Genomic DNA, 23,162 nt, shown 5'->3' on the forward strand with positions numbered 1-23,162 from the left:
AACCTTCTATATGCCCAATTCTGTGCTTCAACTTAGGGGCACTAAAATCATTAGGATACAGTCTTTATCCTCAAGCTTTTTATATCTCATACACGGTTTATCCATTCCTAAGTATTAAAATTATAAATGTTATATGTAATTGAAGGTTGTTAGTGACTCAGAAGAGATTTTAGGATTTTAAGAATCACTCTTGATCATCAAAGTATTAGTGTTAATTTTCATTATATGGTAGATTAACAAAAAGTTATTATTAATGAAATTTGAAAAAATTGCCATATTCACTAGAAATTCTTTAGAAACAGGAATCAGCTGCTTTTTATTTGAAGAAATTCTTTTAAGCAGAGTCCCATTTTTCATCAAAAGAGGCTTGATCCTACGAAATTTAGTAATTTTGAGTTGTATAGAGAGTCTTCGGAGATTAAAACACCATGGAAATAATGAGCACTCTATTTGTTCTAATTAGAAATGTTCTGAGCTTATGGCAGTCCTGGCCGCCCCTTGTTGACCTTATTAAATAGACAACTCACCCAAGGAAAAAGTGATCTTTTCAGACGAGATATTCCACACTTTATTTCCAGGGACTGGAGACATAGCCATGCACCAGATGGTCAGGTTGTTTGGTTGGGCTGGCTTATTACCATACACCCTTGTCAAAACAGACTTCAGCTCCCAAAATCCACTTTTGTCTTTTCTCTCTTCATTAGTAATGTATATTTCTAGAAGACAGATTAAGAACAAGATCGGTCAGCAACATTTTCTGCTGTGAGCCATACACTGATGGCAAGGAATGGCTGGGGACGTGCTGGAAGCCGAGCTATCCCAGCCTGATGGCAAAGCCCAGGCTATGGACGGACTGGTGACTGCAGGGCGGCCCGCTGACAGTGAAGCTTCTTGGACTCCTGCTTTTAGGTAATATGGCTTTAATAAAAGTACCTGGGGTATTGTCTGTTGGGGAATTGCCCTCGACAGGCCCCCTGGGAAAAGAACTATTAGGAAAGAAAATAAGGTTCCGCAAGAAATTGCGCGGGCTTACATTTAGCCCTTGCCATCCCCTATGGAGACTCCTCTACTTACAGGAAGGATAGCCTCATGCATTTGCCAGCAAAGGAGGCCAAAAAAGGAGAGACATATGGACTTGAAAGCCCCACTCCTAAGGAGTGTATCTACAGGCACAAGTCACTCTAACCCCTAGGCTCACTTGGCCCCCAGAAGGCATTCCAGATGATGATTGAACCTAGTCGGTTAAAGTACAGAATGGTTCATTAGTTCCTAGGTGCATTGTCTCTCTGAGAATGTATAAGGCATGGGTTTCTAAGGCCCTCTTGGCCCCCTCCTTGCACCTCAGACCCAGGCGAACACTTTTGTTCCTCAAACCACAAATGGTTTGGGGAAACAACTAAGAGGTCATGTCCCTGTAACTGTTCCACTTGAGGTGTTGAGCGATAGATGACCTTTCATGAAAACAGCAAAGCAAACGCTCTATAGATTATAGATAAACGCAGATGCATAATGGAATAATGCAAGAAACTAATCAATAATCAAAGGGTATGAGGGAACATTACGAGAAAATCGCCATGTTATTTCTTAAAGGTTGATTACACATAGGAACATTTTCAAAATTAGGTAATGTTAGAAAAACATAGATGACGTATGCTACAAGGAAATCACTAGCAAATACAATGCCATGTTTGCTACAATCAATCGGCCAGTTCAACACACTGCTGTTGTCTGTGTCCATTTTTATTTTTGTTTTTTCTTTTAGTTTTGTTTTATTTTCACTTTTTCACCAATGCTGTTCATCCTTCGGGAACCCCTGGTTGCTGGAGCAGGTCTCCGGCAGGGATGGTTCAGTTTATGGTAATATAGAGTCTAAAATGGTCAAACCACAGCTTCTGGGCAGTGAGGGTCTGTTCCAGCAGGCCTGGAGTTACCCTAAACTGTTTGGCTCAAGCTCTTGCATGGCACCGATCCATAGTCAAAGTACGGAATGTGTTGATTCATAGCATTGCTTTGTTGGTGACCGTGGGTCCAAGGAGCTCAGGGGCCAGTTGTCTTAGCTCATCAGCATTGTTTATTGTTGACTGATACCGGTAAGATTAATGATTTGCACCTGGCCCAGGCTAGAATCTGGGAAGGCTCTGCGGTTGAGTGTGTCTACATAGCAGGAATCCACCTAAGTAACATATAAAACAACCTCAGCCAAGACTCCACTTGGGGTTCCCTGCTTCTAAGGTGCTCTGTGCCATACTGGTTGTCTCCCCTTTGCAAAGGAGCCCGTGCCTGATTTCACTGCCCCCCTTGCTGTACATCTGTACATGGAATGCATACCCTTACTTTAATGGTGTTGTTATATTGTATCCTTTTCCTGAAATAAGCTGTAGATTTATAGCCATTGTCATTTGGGTCCTGTGGGTCTCCTTTAGAAATAGAAACTGTTTAACTGCCACTGTTAGTACAACCTCCAAATAGCACACATGGCAGCAGGAAATCAACGTGAAACCATCTGTCACTGTAGGCCAGAACTTTCTGGACCCTTATGGCTTCTTTACACTAAAGGCTCTAAATGCTAGTTTTGAAGTTGTTACTTACCAAAGTAATAACTACATGTGGTAGAATTCTGACCACAATGTCTGGCCTCATGGTCCAGAAGAGTAATGGGCACATCAAACTAGGGCTTACTTAACAGGAGACCATACCTATAATGACCCTTAAGAAAGATTTTCAGGATTGCATCTGGTCATGATTATGGGTGAATTGTTTTAAAATGAATAACAAAACCAGTAATAGTCTCAAAATGAATACAGTGGATCTATACGATCATTCATCAATATAAACTTTTTATTTTTACCCATTAAAAATAACAATGTAGCAAGAGCTATGTGACTCAGTTACTGTTGAAAACATATTGAGCTTTGAGAAAAAAATGACTCAGGAGGAAGAAGAAGGGCTGTTGTCCCAGGCAGGGGGGGCTGGCTGGGATTGTTCTGGCACAGGCAGCCATGTTTATCGCCTACGAAAAATACGGCTTTATGCATTCTCATCAAAGCTTGTCTCAGTGTGTGTCCCTGCTCCAAGAATTTTTAATCCTCCTGGTGGAGTTCCTTGTCATAAAGCCCAGTCCTTTATGTGTACTTCCTTTAGTCTTCCCCACCCCACTCAGATCCTTAGAAGAAAAAGTGGAAAGTATTTGTTTACTGATTTGAATCAGTGGTGCTAAGTTATTTGAATTAAATGAAATTATTAATACGTATATATTGAATTAAACTTCTTTGCCCTCATGTAAGAGATCTGCTTTTACTAACAGTTGAGAGTTAAAGAAATCAGGTGTATTTCTTAATTTTGGAAAATGTTACCCACTCCCGTCCTCTTCGAGGCACTAGATGGGGTATCAGAAAATGGCATCTGGTAGGCAAGATGATGTTTGTCTTGGAATGAGAATTGTTCTTAAATACCAAGATCAGCTCAGGAAATGGCAATTTCTATTCTTCTTTGTTTTCTTTCTTTCTTTCTTTGCCAAACCCATTTCCATTGACTGATTTCCTTACCTTCTTTTTCACCTTGAGGAAAGCCTCCTTCTATCAACCACGTGAGATTTGCTGTGGGAAATACATTCCTCAGGGAGCAGGTAAATGTTCTCTGGGGGTAAAAGCAGAACACAGAAAGGTTTATTTGAAAATTCAGCAGCAAATGGTACCCCTTACATCCCGGCCAACCGTCACATGGGGCAAATTGGCAGAAAACAATTTTCTACACTTTCAACAAGGCTATGTTTACCTTTCAGAGCTTATGTGAAAAAGTGAGCTACAAATAGACTGTCTCCTATAGACATGTCATGAACTCATGGCTGGAAGCATAGGTTAACTTGGGAAGAATCTAGGACTAGACTAATATTGCAAGTCTGGACTCTCGGTTTTGGAAAAAGAAGATCACTGCTCTACCCAAGAAGAATAAAACAGTGCTAAATGGAAGCCAAAGACTAAAAAGGAAGAAGCTCTAACAGTCAGAGACCAGAAAAGAATATTCTGTTAGACTCTAAGCTAAAAGATATCCACATTTGGGTTGTTTCCATTCCCCAAATAGTGTAAAGTACTATTTGTAGCAATAACCACAAAAACCATTATTGTGAATATCTCACTTTTGACTTGTAAAGAGTTTATGCAATTGACTTTTCATGTTATCATCTTAACAGTCCTCTAGGGTGGGGTAGGACACAACTTATCATTGCCATTTGACAGATGGGGGAACCAAGGCACAAAAATCACAGGATGGTTAAAGAGAGTGGAATGTAGTTGATGGCACAACTGGGAACTAAGTTACCCCATTTCCAGTCCAAGGTATTTTCTGGTAAAACACATTGTACTGAAATATGAGAGAAACAGAACAGGTAGCTTAGAGATAGGTTTAGTTATGTTTTATTTCCAACACCGTATTTGCTCTTTGTGAGATGGTGTTTTTTTTCAACATCCTGGTGAAAATACCCAAAAGGAATTACTGGATCTCATTATTATTATTTTATCTGAGACACTATAAAATTGTATTTCGATCTTTTTTTAAACATGCCACTGCATGAGGCTTTTTTTTTTTAATTTATGTTATTTATTTATTTTGAGAGACAGAGAGAAAGAGAGAGTGTGTGTATGCATGTGAGCAGGGGAGGGACACAGAGAGAAAATCCCAGGCAGGCTTTGCACTGTCAGCACAGAGCCTGATGTGTGGCTCGATCCCACAAACCATGAGGTCATGACCTGAGCTGAAATCAAGAGTCAGATGTTTAACTGATTGAGCCACCCAAGCACCCCAACACTGTCCAATTATAATACCACGTAGAGTTGTTTGTTGTCTCATCAAGAGATGTATGTATTTCATATATGACTCGTCTTGGTTCTTCGCTCTCATATATTTTCCACAACTGATGAATTTGCTAGTTAACTAGTAAAGAACAATTAGCCATGCGTAATACATGGTGTGCCAATTTCTTCACAGACTAGTTGCACCCAAAGAATCTGGTCCTGAGCAGAGCTGAGACACCAAATTGAAGGACACTAAAGTAGAATTTTCTGGTGAGATCCTACTGAAGTGCAGTTTAGCATCCCTCCACACCATTACCAAAAGCCCAAGGCAAACATGAGACTTTCAGAAGCGACTATCTGTGGAATCCAAAATGGTGGGTGTGAACGCTGCAGCTCCCAGTTTTCACATTCATGCCACACTTGACGATGGGGATGGGTGACAGGAATAAAAACCCGTGACATATGTCACTTTTTGTCCTAGAAAGCCAAAAATAAAACCAGGTTCCCTAAAATATATTCTTATTTAGTGAAAGAAAGAGAGTGCAATTTATTTAATCCAATGAAATGCCAAAGATTGATGTTTACCTTCAAGTGACCCACAAAAGGATGTAAAATGTTAGGAAACAAGTTGTAAAGGTTTGTATTAATGCCAATACTTTTAACCCCTCTCATGACTCATTTTCTCCATGCTCGGTTAACCTACCATAAGATGATGATATGGTAATATCAGGAACAAGTAGGGGTTCCATTATATTACAAAAGCAAATGGCTCATTGAAGAAATCTCTTGTCAATTTAATAAAAACGTTAAAAAGCTTTAACTCTAGTGGATTCTCTGAACTCAGATTTTACGGAGCGATTCAGATTTCAAATACTCTATACCACCTCCAGACTGTGTTCCAAGACTTTGTTTTGGAATGTGCTTGATGTCCTGAACACCTCCCAGTCTCCCTCAAATTGAAAAACCACAAACTAAACTAGTTCAAACTGAAGTAAAACCTCTTATGAAACACCAAGCTTATATGGTTTTGCTGTGCAAGCAGACATGAGTAAGACCTTCCACATGAGTAGGAAGAAAAACATGTGAAATTAAAAAAAAAACTACGAAGCATATACGCACAAGAGTCCGTGCACACACCTACAAGTGCACACGCACACATTCTTCTGCTGAGGAGCCAGAATCACTCGCTCACTTACGGTGTGGCTGTCATGTCCATGAGACAAGCGAAAGAACTGGTTTCTTCAACACATTTTTTCTCGGTACACATGGAATATGTGAGCAATAGCACAAAGAATTATATAATAAGTGGCAAAAAGTATTTGGACAGTTCTGTAGGAGAGCAGAAAGAGGTGAATTCTGGGAATAACTCGGAAAGCAGAGTAATAGTTTGCAGTCAGGGAAGAGATGGGTCTGCATTCTACAGGTGGTCTGTGGTTGAAAGTGGCGGGGAATTCACAAAGATTGACAGACGGAATGGGTTCGTAGGCCAATGTGTGAGTTGGGCACACTGTCCTGGAAGTAGAGGGAAGCCAGTGGAAGGTTGTAGCACGAGGAGACTGAGGAATCAGGGAAAGTAGATCCAAAGCTGGCTGTAAGAATCATCATTTCCTTATTTGCACAGCTGAAATACTCGAATGCTGACCATTTGTAAGTCAACCCAGATTCAGTTTGCCTAAGTTTGGGCAGAGCCTTTTCAAAAGGGCTTCTCATAGATTCATTTAAAAAAAAATTAGCTTTTTAGTTTAGAAAGAGAAATCTTTTTTTTTTTTTTTTTTTTAGTTCCCCTATTCATTTACCAACTCTTCATTTCTATTTGGAGTCTTTCCTCCCCTCAACCTTCTTTCTTCACTTGAAATTTGTCTTTCAGTCTTGGCATGTTTTCTACTCTGCCATTTCTCTTTTCTTCTATAACTCAAGGATTTTTTCTTCCACAGACACCCTCTTTAAAATGTTCCTGTCTCCTCTTGGTAGGTTATCCTTCCAAAATATACATATATAAATACAGCATATACGTAAATATAAAATTTGTGCTTAAATTGTGACTATTCATTTATTTCACCCCAACTGAGAATAGAAGCCAATAACATTTCAGCTTTTCCAATGCTAGTTACATAATATAATAAAAAGCAACCGCAAATCTGCTTCTCAACTTGTCACATTTCCTTCAACTTGGGAGGATTCCTTTCACTTCATCTTCCCTTTTGTGCAGGCTCCCTGGCTTCTCTACTGACTGTATTTACAACATCCGGAGTTTCTGAACCAAAAATTGAGACTCATGGTCTGACAACTGGACAGAACATTTGAAAGCACAGGTGTTACTGGGGCGTGTGGTTTCTCTGCTGAAACCTCACCCTTTCCCTCCTTTAAATATTTTTCTTTGCTTGAGAGGCCAGATGATCTAGTTATCTGGAAACAGAACCAAGACTAGTAGGTGCTTGACTTATTGTTTTACTACACAACATTTGCCAGAACATCTATTTTCCGGGGTGGGGGGTGGTACAGAGAAATGTGTGCATCTTTGTGTGGGCAGGCAGAGACACGCCCACTTGGAAAGGCATCATCCCTGGAAGTGGGAGGGAACAGGACCTGCGGGTGCCCTCCTCCTGGGGGCAGAAGTCAGCAAATAGCTACCCACAGCGTGTGGGAGCACTCACCCTGCACCAAAGCCATCAGAGACAAGCTCGGGGCCTTGCTTGCCTGTAAGTACCCACTTGTAGGGCTGTGGGGCCGAGGGAGGGAGGAGAGTGTTTACCAACTGTTTGGGATTGCAAAGCTTGGCGGATAAAGCTCTCAATCACTTAAGAAATGACCCAAAAAAGGAGGGAGAAAACAGGCTATTTTAAAAAATTTAATTGTCCATTTATTTACTTAAATGGGGTGCAAAAGCCAAACATCTAGAGTAAGCTGCTGTCGAGGAGGTCTTATCAGCTATTGGCTTTGCAGGTGATGGTTCCCCTGGGAAGGCAGAGTGTAAGCTACTTGCTGAGGACTGCCAGGAGACAAGTCGGTTGAGATGTGCTCTATGTCCTTCTCCTCTGCGTGGGCCAGCTCCTCCTGCTGAAAACAGCTAAGTCTGCTGGAATTCTTGGAATCTCAGCCCCAGAGGGACCTCGCTCGCTAGGGGCAAACCGATCTCACCTTGGGAACTTTATCATCCAGCGTTTGGACTGCTTGTTCCAACAGTTCTTAGGAAGTGTGCTTTTCACACCAGCATCTCTCTGTGCTTGCTTCTGCCTACACTGAGGAAGACAAGTGCTGCCCCAGCCCTGGGGTTCCCGAGCAGCCTGAGGGTTCAGAACCTCCAAAACCCACATGTAGACCTCCGGGGGCATAGAAACATTGGAAGCCAGAAACATTGGACAATCAGGAGAAAACCTAACATTTTCAATATTCAAAAACCACTCGTGGAGGTGGTTGATGTAGAGAACCCTGAATTCACTGAAGAACGTTGTAATTTCTGGACTAATCTGTGTTGTTGTTCTGGTGTACACAAGGAGGGATCAATACATATCTGGGGCCTGGAGGGAATGTACCTGGGGGCCTCGGAGGCCATTTTGTGTGGCTCTGACTCACCCTGACTCTCCCGTGAAGCGGAAAGGAGGAAACATCACACCAGGTGTGGCCAGCCTTTGGCCATTGTTGTGAATCCCCAAGAGTTACTGCAGTCCCTTCCCAATTACTCATTTTTGCCTTAGCTGTGGTTCAGCCAAGACTTCTGGCTCAAGGAAAGCTGTTAAAAGACGAGACAGGATGAGGCGGGAAGAGGAGGAAGAGGAGGGAACCAGGATGAAGGCAAAAGGAGACCTTGAGATGAAGGAGGAAGAGGCAATCAGTGAGAAGGGAGAACCGGTTGGCCCTTTCGCGAGCGCCATGCCCACCTCTCTGCCGCACAACAAGGGGTCCCGGTTTTCCGAGGTTTGGGAATATTTCCACCTGGCCCCTGTTCGTGCTGGCCACCACCCCAGCCAATATGCCACCTGCCGCCTGTGTGGCAGGCAGGTGAGCCGTGGCCCAGGGGTTAACGTGGGCACCACAGCCTTGTGGAAACATCTGAAGAGCATGCATAGAGAGGAGCTGGAGAAGACTGGCCATGGTCAGGTGGGGCAGCGCAAGGACTCCAGGTCCCAGGGGCCCCAGCTCCCCATGGGTATCGAGGGCGAATGGGCCCGGCTCCTGGAGCAGCTGGGGACCCTGGCTTTGTGGGCCAGCCAAAGGGAAAAGGAGGTGCTTAGGAGGGAGAGGGCAGTGGAATGGCGGGAGAGAGCCGTGGAAAGGAGAGAGCGAGCCCTGGAGGAGGTAGAAAGGGCCATCCTGGAGATGAAGTGGAAGGTGAGAGCTGAGAAGGAAGCCTGTCGGAGGGAGCAAGAGCAGCCTGCAGCAGCTCATCCTTTCCATTTTGTTTAAATCAGCCTGGGAGGTATCTATTCTGAAGACACAGACTCCCAGCAAAGAGCCACTTTAGCTTAAATATAAATTATTTTGTCTTTAAGACAAAGAATGCATAATAGGAGTTAATCTCAGCAGTTCTGAATTGACCAAATACTTACCTACAGGGCCCCTGAAGGCTGTCCTGATCAAAACCTCAAAACGTATTAACTGAAGATCGCTGTTGTTTTGCCACCATGGGTCTGTGAGTTTGGGTGCAGAATGGACCATACTGTCAGTGGTGATGAGTGAAAATAATGGGATTTATGCCTAGCACTTGGTTCGCGGAGCTGAGGGTTCTGATAGTTGAGGTTGGCCAGGTAGCTGGAATGTACCTATGTGACCAGCTCATTCTAAGGGACTCTGCCACGAGCAGAGCTGAGGCTTCCTGGGGCTGAGGCCTTTGCACACATACTGGTGGTGATTTGAGAACTGGGTACAGGGCTTGTTCTGTGGGGCCCAGCTGTGGAAGCACATAGAAGCTTGAGCCTGAGTTCTCGGGACCCATCCAATGTAGGTCTTTTCTGCCACTGGTGCTGTGTTGTATCATCTGCTTACATTAAAGTTGTGTCACCAGCAGAAACTGTCTGAGTCCTGTCTTTTCAACAATGTAACACGTACGTAATTAACGTATAATCAGCACAGAGAGAATTAAAGACTTTTCAGCTCACTTGAAAGAAACTTTAAGAATAGAGGATGTAAAAACTTATTCATAAATATTTAAAAATATAATCTAATTTCATATTAAGTTCTGTTAAAGAGGGAGATCATGAGGAAGAGAGGAGAGAAACTCAGAAAGGAAAAAAGAAAGGTGGAGAGAGGCGGTGCGTAAGGAGAAATAAAAAACAGAGGCAGAAAACCAAAAAAGAAAGAAAAAGGGACAGAGAAGAAGTGTGACATGGCAGAAGAGAGACAGATCCCTCCTCAAAAATTCACCATGGAAAGATGATAGACAAAGACTATCTGGGAGACTGAAGGGCGCAGAACATTTTCTGAGGTTCTGAGGTCAATTTTAATGAGTTAAATTGCTTTAGTTTTGTTCCCACAGACCACCCATTCATTTGAACAGTAGGTTTTGGATTTTATTCCTGCCTTTGAGATGCTGGCTACATGCCAACTGTTCCCTGACTTAAAAAAAAAAAAACTGTGCATTTTGGGGGTGTCTGGGTGGCTTAGTCGGTTAGGTGTCCAACTTCAGTTCAGGTCATGAGCTCACAGTTTGTGAGTTCAAGCCCTGCATTGTCCTCTGTGCTGATAGCTCAGAACCTAGAGCCTGCTTCACCTTCTGTGTCTCCCTCTTTGCCCCTCCCCCACTTGTGGGAGCACGCACATGTGTTCTCTCCCCAAAATAAATAAATAAACATAAAAAATTTTAAAAAAATAAAAAAAACTGTTCATTTTTAAATACTCAGAGATGCTTTGGAAAAAGGGAACCTACCAGTCCATAAGGAAAGAACAATCTATTGAGGGTATGCCTAATATGGTTACTCAGGAATAGATTAAACCAAAGTGGCCATGACTGTGGCCTTTGGGTTGGAGCTGACTTTTATTTGGATGATTCCTCTAGAACCTTTTTTTTTTTTTTTACTGGTTGTTTTTTTTTTTTTTTTTTTTTTTTTTTTTACTGGGAGGTGGAGTGAGGGATTGTGGGAGCTGGGGAGACAAGAGCTAATAAAGACAGTTTCTCATTATCTTGTAGATAGATCCAAGCACTTAATGGGCAACGGCCTCCCAGAAAGTGGACAAGATCCTGGTGTCGTAATGGGGTCTTGTTTCCCTCTGTCCTCACCTGTGTGGCTCCCTCTTACTGCTTGCTCATTCTTAGACTGTCAGCAGCTCTAACACCCACATCTGTTTTCCCTGTGAGCTGTTTGTGGAACAAGCACAAGTCCAAACATAGCTTGTGAAAATCCCAGACTGTACTGTAGGCTTGTAATCTCCTTATTTTTTTCTAGAAACTTGCCTGATATTAAAGGTTTCACTTCCCATATGGTTTTCCAAAGGGATGTGGTGCCATTTTTAGGGCCCTCTCCAGCTAAGGTAAAAACTCAGGGACTCTCACCTTCTAAATGATGATGAGGGCCACTGAGAGTCCCATGACTGGACATTGGGAATCAGAGCCTTATTGTTCCATAAGATTCCAGGAAGGAAGGAAGGGAGGAAGGAAGGAAGGAAGGAAGGAAGGAAGGAAGGAAGGAAGGAAAAGAAGAAAGAAAGAAAGAAAGAAAGAAAGAAAGAAAGAAAGAAAGAAAGAGGAAAGAAGGGAGGGAGGTCAGAGGGAAGGAGGGAGAGGAAGAAGCTCTAATACCTAATCTTAAACACACATACACCCATACATTTGAAATGAAGCTTAAGAAGGTCAAAGAATCCACAGATTCAGGCTTTGCAAAACCACAATTAAATAAAGAGCAACAATCAAAATCTGCAAACAGACACCAGAACCATCCTGCTGAATGGTAATGTGTGTTTTTAGATTATGGTGTCTGTTTTACATGGCTCTTCTGATTTTCACTTCTCTTCCTTTTCAGGCATTTTGACCCCCGCTACTTTTGTTTCCTATCTTTCATGTTAGGTAGTTCTCTTTATATACTTTTTCACTTAACTTTTGTCAAACATAATAAAGGTAGAGAGTGATGAGGACAAGACCCATGGAGATGAAGGGGTTAAAGCAGAAAGCCCGGGTATAAAAGAGAGACATATGTGGTTCATGGAAAGACCGAACTGTTGAATAAACTCTGGGGTTTTCATGTATCTCTCTTGTGCCTTCTTTTGCTACATCATCAGAGTAGGCTATTCAGGGCCAGGGTCTGTGGGCTGAGGGCTCTTTGGGCCAGCATCTTTTATTCGAATACTGTGTCTGCTACAAGAAGGGGCCCTGAGGTTTCAGCTAAAGACTCCTTTTCCGTCTCAGCTGAGGAGGCGAGGCTGCATGCCATGCTGGCGCCCTGGTGAAGCCTTGCCCCCAGAATGCACAAGAATATGACATCCACAGGAGTAACACTCTCTTTGGATATTGCTGGCGTGTCTAAACCTGAGAAGTGTCATGGTTAGAATAATTTGGGAGCTTTTTGATTTTTCAGGAAAACCAAATTAACCATAACCTTCATTGCTTTAGTAATGCTGGAAAACATAACTCATAACTGACCAAATCCCTATTACTTTAACTCCAAGGGCTGCTGGTGGAGTGAATATGTAGTACATAGTAGCATGCAATAAATGCAGGTTGAATTGGTTAATCTCTAAGAAATGAAGGGTAGGGCTGGAAGTTACCATACCCAATACTTATGGTTGCCACATGGTAGGTACTTTACATGTGTTCTCTCATTTGATCTTTGTATCACTCTTGGGAGGTTGAGATCGTTGTCCATGTTCACTGATGAGGAAGCTAAGGAACTGAGGTCCCAGGGGTCAGAGTTAATAAGTGATAGAGGAGAATTCAGACCCAGATCTATCAGATTCCACAATCTATGTTCTGTTTTTTCATTATCACATACTGTCTCCCAAATTCAATCACATAGGAGATTTATGAATATATCTTCAGATGAAACAGTGGATGAAAGGGAGCAGGTGAATGATAAATAATGGGAAGGAAAGAAATATTCCTGAGACATCTATTATGTTCAATATACTCCATTACTATGCATAAATTTAATTCCCCTAAGAGTCCCATGAAATATTAATCCTGATCCCAGTTTTAGATGACTTAGTTGAGACTCATGGAAGTTAACTATTGGATGAAGATATGTAGCCAAGAAATGGTCGAATTAGGATTTGATATTAGTTCTGTCTGCCACTGAATCATGGTCTCCTTTCATTATATCATCCTACCTGGTTATGGGCATGCTAAATTCTCATCCCAGCTCTGCCTTTTATTAGTGATTCAGCCAGTTGTGTAGACTCTTCAGGCCACCATTTCTCATCCGTAAAATTATGGATGCCCCACCTATTTCAGAGCATCACTCAATAAAAGCATGTGGAAGGACTTTGAAGAGTTAAGAAGCTATTAAAAATACAATGGGAACTCTAAGAATATTAGAGTAAGAAATTACTAACGTTTGGCAAAATGTTACAAGATCCACAGACAAGCCGTGTCCTGTCGCTGGTTAAATAGAGTTGGTGAGAGATTATTTACTAATTCCCCAGGAAGGAAGGTTCTCTGACTGTCCTAGTCGGCACCTAGGTAAACATGGGTACAGAAGAAGAAATGTGATAACATGTAAGAGAAAGTCCTTTTTTTTTTTTAAACTGGAATTCTTGGATCCAATCTTACGGTTCTGTATCTTGATTGAGTCCTTATTACCTGTAAACATTGGCATAAAGAACCAACAGGAAAACCTTGTAAGAAACAAAAATAGCTGCCAAACGTGCCATTAGACTGTTAGTTTTATTCAAACTATTGAAATGATGTCCACTAATAAAATTGGAGTTAATTGTGGAAGAACAAAAAAACTTAATTTTTTTTTCATATACTTGGGACTATAACAGCAATTATCTAAGAGACTAATACATAAAATTAACAAAAGACACAAATATATGCCCATCTAAAACCATCCCATAGAGTTTGAGCTATGATTTGTATATAGCTATCAAATTAAATGACTTATATTCAGCAGGATCAGAAATCATAAGTTATGTAGTGTTCTCAGGATTAGAAGAAATTAGAATAGGAGTATAATTTTCTCTCATCTCATGTAGCAGAAAATGTTTGAGAGTTCACAAGAATATTTATTTTATTTGGGATTTCGAAAAGCTTGAATTAAGTCAAAATGCCCTGAGACAACTGATTAACACCCATAGTAGTAATAACAATAAAACAACAGTAATAATGTTTACTGAGCACCTAATATATGCCATAGAGCATACTAAGAACTTTTCGTACAGTATTTCATTTAATTCTTAAGAACAACAACAATATGCAGATGTTCTTCTTATCCTCTTCATACAGATAGAAAAAGATAGAAAAGGATGTGAAGTAATTTGCCCAAGGTCACAGCCAACAAGAAGAGCTGGCAAGTGAGCCCAGATCCCAGTGACTCAAGGCTGGGAATCACCTACAAGAAACTGAAATCAAACAGCCCTACTCTACTTTCCTTTTTCACCTGCCCTTTCTCCTACCGCCTAAGAAATAGGCAGGGTTCTGAAGCAGTATAGAAGGGCACCTCTCCTCTTGTTACTTCAAACCAAAGACTATAAGAAGGGCTGGTACAGGAAGTGGATTAGAATGAATTAAATGCCAGCTGAACAAAAGCCTCATTCTCACACTAAGATTCACACTGCTTTCTGTTCTATTTTTCCTTCCCTAGCTTCTCCAATTTTCATTAAAGAGAAGTTTAAACTATTGAGATGATTCTTCCAGAAAATTTAAGGACTAAGGATTACAGATCGTATGTTCTGAGAGCCCTAAGTCAGAAAGTAAGGATTTCCACTTGGCTCTAGAATCAACTCAACTTCTCTTCTTCCTCACTAGCAATTAATTGGCTGAGGGCCAAGGAATAAGGTCCTTTGAGAAGATATTCTGACAATGATGTAACCAAACACACCTTGGCATATTACACTATAGATTTTCAAAGGCTTTAATGTGACTCACCTCTCCCAAGACATCCGTAGAGTTATTTTCCATAATCATGGGGATTTCTGGCTTAGCTTAAAGGCAAATAAAACACAGTTAGTGTCACTGAATACCATCTTACCTGGCCACTAGTGTGTGTGTGTGTGTGTGTGTGTGTGTGTGTGTATTCATCATTCATCAAATATTAATTCAACATCCACTATGTGCCCAGCTGTATGCTAAAGGCCTACGAAACAAAGGTGGACAAATCAACTTCACTGTCCTTAAGAAATTGACATTTTCATGGAAAATACAGATTTTAGAATACATTGGAGGATATTTCAGTGATTTTGACATCCTGTTAGACTGTAAGTGCCCTGAAGCCTATTTTCATTCATCCCTCCATCTCTTGAACTTACCAGTGACCAGCACAAAGTAGACATTGAGTACATTACGTTGAACCAAAGTGGCTTCAAGTCAGTGCTTGAGTGCAGCAGACAAGGCTGTCTGTGAACCACTGGAGAAATAGTAAGCCTGTCACAGGCTGTCAGTGTCTGCTACATCTAGACGCATTTGCCTCTACTTGCTGAAGGCCTTTTGTTGGGCATACCTGTGACCCTCTCTTAGGGATTTATTGGGCCTATGGGAGTTCACTCAGTCCACAAGCAGGGCAAACTGGATGTCTAGTGAGCTAATGGCTAGAACAGACAGGGAGTTGGTGGAGAATACCCCAACTTCCTTGCCTTTATCTGGGAGAACTCTGATGTGTATTCCCCCAGAGTTCCCTGGTGGGAATGAGCTCTGAGCCCACACTGGTAACTGGCATGTTCACGTATATTTCATTATCTTCCTTCCCTTCCTTGGCTTTCTGACTCCTCTTCTGATGCTTCCCCGATAAATTCCTTCAATAAATACTCCTCAAATAAATTAATTTAACTCAAATCCTTGTCTCAGTGTTTTCTTTTGGGGAACCCAAACCAAGATAGACCCGAAAACACCAATGCGAGGAGGGGTATTCTGGCCATTCTGACCTCATATCAGCAACAGATACCATTGGAATGAAGGACCTGAAAGAAAGAACAGTTACTGAAAGTTGCAGGGGTGCTATAGAGACATTCCTTTTGAGGCTCAGGACAATCAGGTTTAAGGGCTTAGAAGGGAGCAGGAGCGAACTTGGGATAGCAGGTGATGCCCTGCTAAGGAAAGTAAAGTCAAGAAGATCCGTGAGAGGAGAGCAAGAAGTAGCAAAGGAGCCAGGGAAGCTTCTGGCCCCTGCACTGTTAGAGAGGGAGGTGTTATTCAGGACGAAGAAATAAAGTGGATTTAGGGCAACCACGCTGCAATGGGTCTGTGCTACACTTGGGTACTTATTTTGAAGTTTCAAGTTTTTATTTTTGGTTTGTCCTATTTGAGGAATCACCGAGGACTGCTGAGTGGTTTCTGAATAAGACATGTATTACACTTCCATGCCAGGGCCACTAGGATATATACTTTGTGGCACACACCAAGAGTCTAAGGACTGGATGAGACAGGTGAAGCACAGCCTGGCTGGCCCACTTGCTAAAGGGGAAAGAGAGGAAGCAGGGAAAATCGAATGAACAGGCAGGCAGAATCTCCTATTTTTAAGCATCCACTGAGAGGAGATCAAAGAAGAAACAGAGACGTAGAGACAGAGAGGTGTAGACACAGACAGGGTGATAAGAGTAAGATGTGAAAGAGGAAAAAGCTTTCAAGACTAAGACGGAGGTCTCTGCCACAGAGACAGGGGGTGTGGTTTAAGTGTCGACAAGGCAGTTAGATCAAGTTGGGGTGCAATAACCCTTGATCCAACCGGACATGGTTTGCCCAGCTTAGAATCGACACGTGTTTTCACATCCTGGAGAGCTGCCTTCATTGATTTGCCTAAAGTCAGGCCAGATGAGTCAGTTTTGTGTTTGTTCGAAGACAGTCACGCCCCAGTAAGTGAGCCGACAGCGATATCGATGAAAGAAATGAACAGTCTTTCCCACCTCTTCACAGAGCACTGTTCAGGCTCCATAAGCAACATGATCATTAGGGGTGATCAATTATCTCCTAGCCCATCCACAAGGAGAGATGGAAAGAGGGGGAGGGAAGGAAAGGGAGCCAGAGAGAGAGAGAGACATAAGAAGAACTACAATAGACTTCCAACTACATAAATCTCAGCTGTAGCTGCTTCCATCTTTACGAACTACAGTCTTTGTATTTCCCTCAAAACACTGAATTCTCTGACCTCTATTAATAATGCCGTAAGATTCTAAGTGAAAACAAAGATTATTCATTTGTCTGGTCATTCAGAGAACTGAGGGAAAATCTAGTAGCTCATGTGCTCAGGTTTTGTGAGGTTATTTTCTCTCCGGTTCCCTCATTTGCAAAAACAATTAATGGCTCATCCATATCACTGCTTTTCTCTTTGCCTTCACTTAAAAATGACTTGGTAAAAAACACAGTTCTTGGGGACAAAGATGAAAACGATCCAAAGCCAGGGGTTTGGATTTTATATTTACTAATATTGCCTGGCCTCACTGAGCAAAATAGAATCTTCACATTTTCCGCAAATTTGCTCCCCGCAGAGCCTGTGAAACCTGAGTGGGCCATCGTGGATATTTCTGCTCCACACTTCAGTGGATGCAGGGACAGAGGGCCATCCTGCAGGCTCCTTCACTGAGGAGCTGGCCCTGCTGGGGGTGGGGGGACCCCTGCAGTTTCTCTGGAGCTGTGTTTATCGTTTTCCTTTTCTCACACTGTCCCTATTCTGCCTCACTCCAGCAAGCAACCAAGACAATTAGACAACTCGGTAATTAGATTTTGGCAGTTATAATTAAAGAGATTCCCAGTATTCTCAGGAAACATTAAAGTTGTAAATAAGGAGTAGTCACCAGGAGCCTGGCCACTCTATGGCTTTCAGTGTGATTTTATTCTATTAACTCAATCCTCACTCTTTAACTCCCTACCCTTATCCTCACCCCTCACGTGAATGCCAGTATCAAGGGCAACAGAGCTCTAGAATAGCTACCCTGCGGGGCTGCTCTCCAGAGACCGGGGCACTTTCTCTGTAGGACAGAACAAGGCAGGAAAAATGGACAGGAGGACGGCAGGGAGTCCGGAGAACAGAAGCTCTTACCAAAAACCTTGACTGTGGTGGAGCTCCTCAAGGTTTTACCAGGTCTGACCATAACGTGGCAGGAGAACTTCCGGCCATCATCGTGGATTTGGATTGGAGAGAGGTAGAGTTTATAGTCTGTACCTAGCTTGACTCTGTCTTTAAATAGTGTGGAATTGCTGATGGAGTGACCTTGGGTGATACATGCTTCCTGAGTTCCGTTATCTTCCTGCTGAAAGAAATATTCCCGGTTACTCAGCACTCAATCGCGTCAGCTCCAGACTAGATGTTCACATGCATTAATTCATTTATATCTTGTAAAAAATACAGGTGATGGATGAAGAAGTGAAATTAAGAGATATTTGCTATGTTACTAGAGAAAAGATCATTACACTTGACTTTCAATGACTAGAGTCACCCTCTCCTAACAAGACTTGAAACTTGATGTTCCTCTGACTAGAACTTCCCCTTCATAACTTTCCATAAGGTGCGTATCAGCAGTGGGATTTGGAGGGCACAGCACTGGGGGCTAATGAAAGATCATAATTCTTATTTCAAGTTCAAGAATCTATTTTTTTAAGTTTATTTATTTTGAGAGAGAAAGCACACAGGTGGGAAAGGGACAGAGACAGAGACAGAGACAGAGATAGAGAGAGAGAGAGAGAGAATCCCAAGCAGGCTTTGCACTGCTAGTGCAGAGTCTGATGTGGGGTTTGAACCCATAAACCGTGAGATCATGACCTGAGCTGAAGTCAAGAGCAGGACGATTAACTGACTGAACCACCCAGGTGCCCCAAAGTTCAAGAATCCTAATGCTAAGATGTGCTGTATCCGTTTTGCTAATTAAATCTTCATCTGGACCGGATGATTATGGTTGTCCTCCCTTCCACCTTTCCTTTGGAAAAGGTCTCATTTTAGCTCGCCGTGGGGCCAGGACCAGGATGAAGTAAAGAGGCTCTTAGCACTCACTCTCAGGGCCCTATCAGTGCAGGGTGGGTATCTGAAAGTAAGTGCCTTCTGAAATTTTGTGCCCTGGGCACTTTCTTGCCTCCTTCCCTCTGACTAGTCATGGTCCTTGCCCTTCTCTTTTTTATTTCTATGCTACCTTCATAGAGGACACATAAAGGGTAGACTCTGAATATTAATCAAAATTCCACAAATCAGAGTTTATTTGAAGCACTTGGTTCTTCTATTCCATATCGGTTCTTGCATTTATGAAGGAAAGCTCCTATTCTTCTTGCCATACCCAGAATTTCCATGGACAAGATCGCTGGGCAATCATCGTGCTGGTCAGTGTCAGTAAATGTGCTAAGGGCTGGTGACAAGGGGACGCTTGAGGGGCACAAGGGTAGAGGAAGGGTTATGATCTCATTCTTCTATAAATAACTGAATATTCTCAGTTGAGTTGCTTTGAAAACATTCTGACACACCAAGTTTCTCCTCTGCAGATTCTACCTCAGTTGTTCTGGGATGAAACTCAGGCTAGAACATTTTTTAAAAGGTCCTCATGGGGCGCCTGGGTGGCTTGGTCGGTTAAGCGTCCGACTTCGGCTCAGGTCATGATCTCACGGTCCGTGAGTTCGAGCCCCACGTCGGGCTCTGTGCTGACAGCTCAGAGCCTGGATCCTGTTTCAGATTCTGTGTCTCCCTCTCTCTCTGCTCCTCCCCTGTTCATGCTCTGTCTCTCTCTGTCTCAAAAATAAATAAATGTTAAAAAAAAAAATTATTAAAAAAAAAAAAAAGGTCCTCAAAGGATCCAGGTCTGAGAACCACTGGTCTAACTCTAAACAACAGATTAATCAATCATTATGAGCAGAGATCAGGGGAAACGGAGAGAACTGAGATGAACAGCAATGCATTTGGTGGAGAAGTCACGAAATAATGAAAACAAAGATCCCTCCCTTGGAACCTCTGGTTTAAATCTGTCAAAAAAACCCCCACCACTATACATATTCAGAGTAGAAGAAACAGAAGCTAGGAGAGTTAGAGAATTCAAGTATGATCTGGGAGCAGAAACAGCGGAAACATGAAGGCAGACTTTATTTAAATAGTTTATATAAATATTTCCAGAATATACTTAGTAGAAACTCTTACATAAGACACCATTCTTTAGGTGACATGGGCTAAGATTGCTATCAGCTTTACATACAGATACATAGACAGTACTGTTTGTAAACAGTGATGCTCTGCTCCGAGACTTACCCTGAAACAATGTACATACCTTTGACCCCACAATAAGAAAGGACCTAGGAGTCTGTGCTACTATCTTCCTAGTGAAGAAGCATATAGAAAATTAAAAGGAGACAGCTTACATTCTGGAGACAGGGCCCAAAAAGGAGCCCTCTGCATTGGGTGGTGACAGAAGAAAATGGACACGGTTCACTCAATGGCTGCAGATCTGGAGGCCAATAATTAAGGAAGCAGGCTCCCCCTGCAGGTCTGCACACTGAGCTAACTTCTATAGCTCTTGCTTCACTCACAGGTTCTCTTTTTGTGAGGATCTTCAGAGCTCAAAATGCTTTTTGGCCACTTAGTAAATGTCTCCCCATTGGAAACATTTCCATCTGTTACTTTGTAGTGGGAAGAAAGGCAGTCAGAAGCTGAGGTTGGAAACTAGGGAGACAAAAGCTGTTTTTCCATTATTGTGTTGCTGGGTGTGGCTGGCCAGGGTAGTTTAACTGTTGGAGGAGTTATAAAGGGGGCCCAGGCAAGAACCTGCAGGGAATGGCTGCCTTCACCCAGCAAATGAGAGAGGAGGTGAGGGAAAAAGGAGCCCAGGCAATGAAATGTCTGGAGCTGGAAGAGGGGAAACTAATACTAATAATATGCTACAGCCACTATTAAAGTTTTATATTCTTATTAATCATAGCTTAAATTTATTTAGCACACACTATGCTTTAGACATTGTGCAAAGTTCTTTCGAGTCTTTTTTTTTTTTTTTTTTTGATGTTTATTTTGGAGAGAGAGAGAGAGAGAGCCCAAGCAGGGGAGGGGCAAAGTGAAAGGGAGACAAAGAATCCGAAGCAGGCTCCAGGCTCTGATCTGTCAGCACAGAGCCCGATGTGGGGCTCGAACTCGCAAACCGTGAGATCATGACCTGAGCTGAAGTCGGACCCTTAACCGACTGAGCGACCCAGGCGCCCCTTTTGAGTCTTTATTTATTCCTATGACAATCTGGAATAAACTAAGGTTGAGTAATTTGCTCAAAGGTCAAACAAAGCAAGAAGGTGCTTAAGTCAGGGCATCAAAAAGCAGAGATGCCCAGGTCCAGGGAAGTTAAATCTCAGAGACAACACGTACTAATAAAAACCAAACAATCACAAAACAATAAAAAGAACTTTTTGTTTTGTTTTGTTTTTTCGTTTCTGAGTATGTGGAATGAAAAATTTAAAAGAAATTCCAGGAAGCCAGAGGCCTTTATATACATCGTAGATTACAGAGGTGTGGACAATTTGTTGAGTGAAGAAGCTGTTTCATAATATAGTGATCTACCTTTGGTGATAGCGGTCAGAGAGTATAGCTCTGATCTTACCTAATAATGATCTCAGGTAACCTTGTCTGCTGAAAACATACTGGTAAGAGGTCTTGTACAGAATCTTTATTCTTGCCGGTTTTTTTTTTCTTCTTTTTTTGTTTTTCAAAGAAAAAAATTGGATAATGTGTAAAGGTGTTTTTTGTTTGTTTCTTTGTTTGTTTTTTGTTTTTTGAGAGAGACAGAGACAGGGCAAGCAGGGAAGGGCCAGACAGAGAGGGAGAGAGAATCCCAAGTGCACTCTGCGCAAGCAGCTTGAACCCACAAAGCCATGAGATCATGACCTGAGCTGAAACAAGAGTTGGACGCTTAACTGTCTGAGTCACCCAGGCACCCTCCCCCCTGCCTTTTTAAAACGTTTTGTTAATTTAGATAACTTTAAAAAATATTAATAAATATTTCGTTTAAAAATTTTTTTTTTGATGTTTATTTTTGAGAGAGAGAGACACAGTGTGAGCATGGGAGGGGCAGAGAGAGAGGGAGACACAGAATCCGAAACAGGCTCCAGGCTCTGAGCTGTCAGCACAGAGCCCAACACGGGGCTTGAACTCACGAACCACAAGATCATGACCTGAGCTGAAGTTGGATGCTTAACTGACTGAGCCACCCAGGCACCCCTAAAATATTAATAAACATTTCTAAAACCCAATGGGATTCTCACTTTGGAGGAGCCATATGATTTAATGAAGAGTACAGACTGAATTAGCATACATACAGTATACCATGCTTGTCCTGACCCTCAAGTAATACTCAAGTAATAGTAGATACTCAAGTAATACAGACTGTCTTCCAGCCTCACTGATGATCAGTCTGTACTTCATGAGCATCCACTACCTGCAAGGCTAAACTGAACCATTATAGAGAGTCATAAAATGGATCCTTTAAAGATTATCTTGTAATACGTACTGAGTATAGGTACTATGCTAAGCTGTTTAGTTGTATTATTTACAACCTCACAATACCAGCATAAAGTCAATACTATAATCATCCCCTTTTATAGATGAAGGAAGTAAAACTTAGTTTAGGCCACATATCCAAAGTCATAATGAATTCTGAGACAAAAGGAAAAACATGTGCACCTGTAGGCACTTCTCAAATATTCTCCCATATTTTGACCGAGTGGAAAAATTAATTAAAAAAATCTACAATTAAAAAAATGTTTTATGACCATGTAAAGTTGTGGCCATGGGGGACATGATGCCATGAAATCCCAGAAACCACAGGCAAATTGGAAAATACTATTCCTTGGACAGCATACCAGGGTCTCAAAACAGACAAACAACGGCTTATGCTTATTTGAAATTTTGATATTTTATTCATCATGCATTTTCTCTAAGTTTTGATTTTATTTACTTAAAAATTATTTTAATGTTGGGGCGCCTGGGTGGCTCAGTCGGTTGTGCGTCCGACTTCGGCTCAGGTCATGATCTCACAGTTTGTGAGTTCGAGCCCCGCGTCGGGCTCTGTGCTGACAGCTCAGAGCCTGGAGCCTGCTTCACATTCTGTGTCTCCCTCTCTCTCTCTGCCCCTTCCCTGCTCATGCCGTGTCTCTCTCTGTCTCAAAAATAAATAAACATTAAATTAAAAAAAATTATTTTAATGTTTATTTTTGAGAGAGAGACAGACAGAGTGTGAGTGGGGAAGGAGCAGAGAGAGAAGAGGGACAGAATCTGAAGCAGGCTCCAGGCTCTGAGCTGTCAGCACAGAGCCCGATGTGGGGCTCAAGCCCACGAATCATGAGATCGT

At 42.1% G+C, this 23,162-nt stretch overlaps 2 protein-coding genes across 5 annotated transcripts in view; one reads left to right on the forward strand and one right to left on the reverse strand.

Annotated features, from left to right (window-relative positions):
- The window catches only part of CD96 (CD96 molecule), a 92,995-nt gene that overhangs the window by 44,817 nt on the left and 25,016 nt on the right, over nucleotides 1–23,162 (reverse strand). For 3 of the 4 annotated variants that reach the window (XM_047876041.1, XM_047876043.1, XM_047876044.1), the window contains exons 4-7: nucleotides 17,906–18,116; nucleotides 14,803–14,858; nucleotides 3,546–3,636; nucleotides 528–716 (exon numbers count right to left, since the gene is read on the reverse strand). In XM_047876041.1, the coding sequence (XP_047731997.1) occupies nucleotides 528–716; nucleotides 3,546–3,636; nucleotides 14,803–14,858; nucleotides 17,906–18,116 (547 nt within the window). The remainder of the gene's footprint in view (nucleotides 1–527; nucleotides 717–3,545; nucleotides 3,637–14,802; nucleotides 14,859–17,905; nucleotides 18,117–23,162) is intronic. The other variant, XM_047876042.1, reaches the window with a different exon arrangement.
- On the forward strand, nucleotides 8,541–9,194 carry ZBED2 (zinc finger BED-type containing 2). Its single transcript, XM_047876045.1, has one exon. It carries the CDS (start codon nucleotides 8,541–8,543, stop codon nucleotides 9,192–9,194), a length of 654 nt encoding a protein of 217 aa, XP_047732001.1.

This window comes from Prionailurus viverrinus, chromosome C2 (genome assembly GCF_022837055.1).
Source record: "Prionailurus viverrinus isolate Anna chromosome C2, UM_Priviv_1.0, whole genome shotgun sequence".
Lineage (NCBI taxonomy): Eukaryota > Metazoa > Chordata > Mammalia > Carnivora > Felidae > Prionailurus > Prionailurus viverrinus.

Bases quoted from the DNA above. Each gene is read 5' to 3' on its own strand.
- ZBED2 (XM_047876045.1), top strand. From the start codon at position 8,541: ATGAGGCGGGAAGAGGAGGAAGAGGAGGGAACCAGGATGAAGGCAAAA.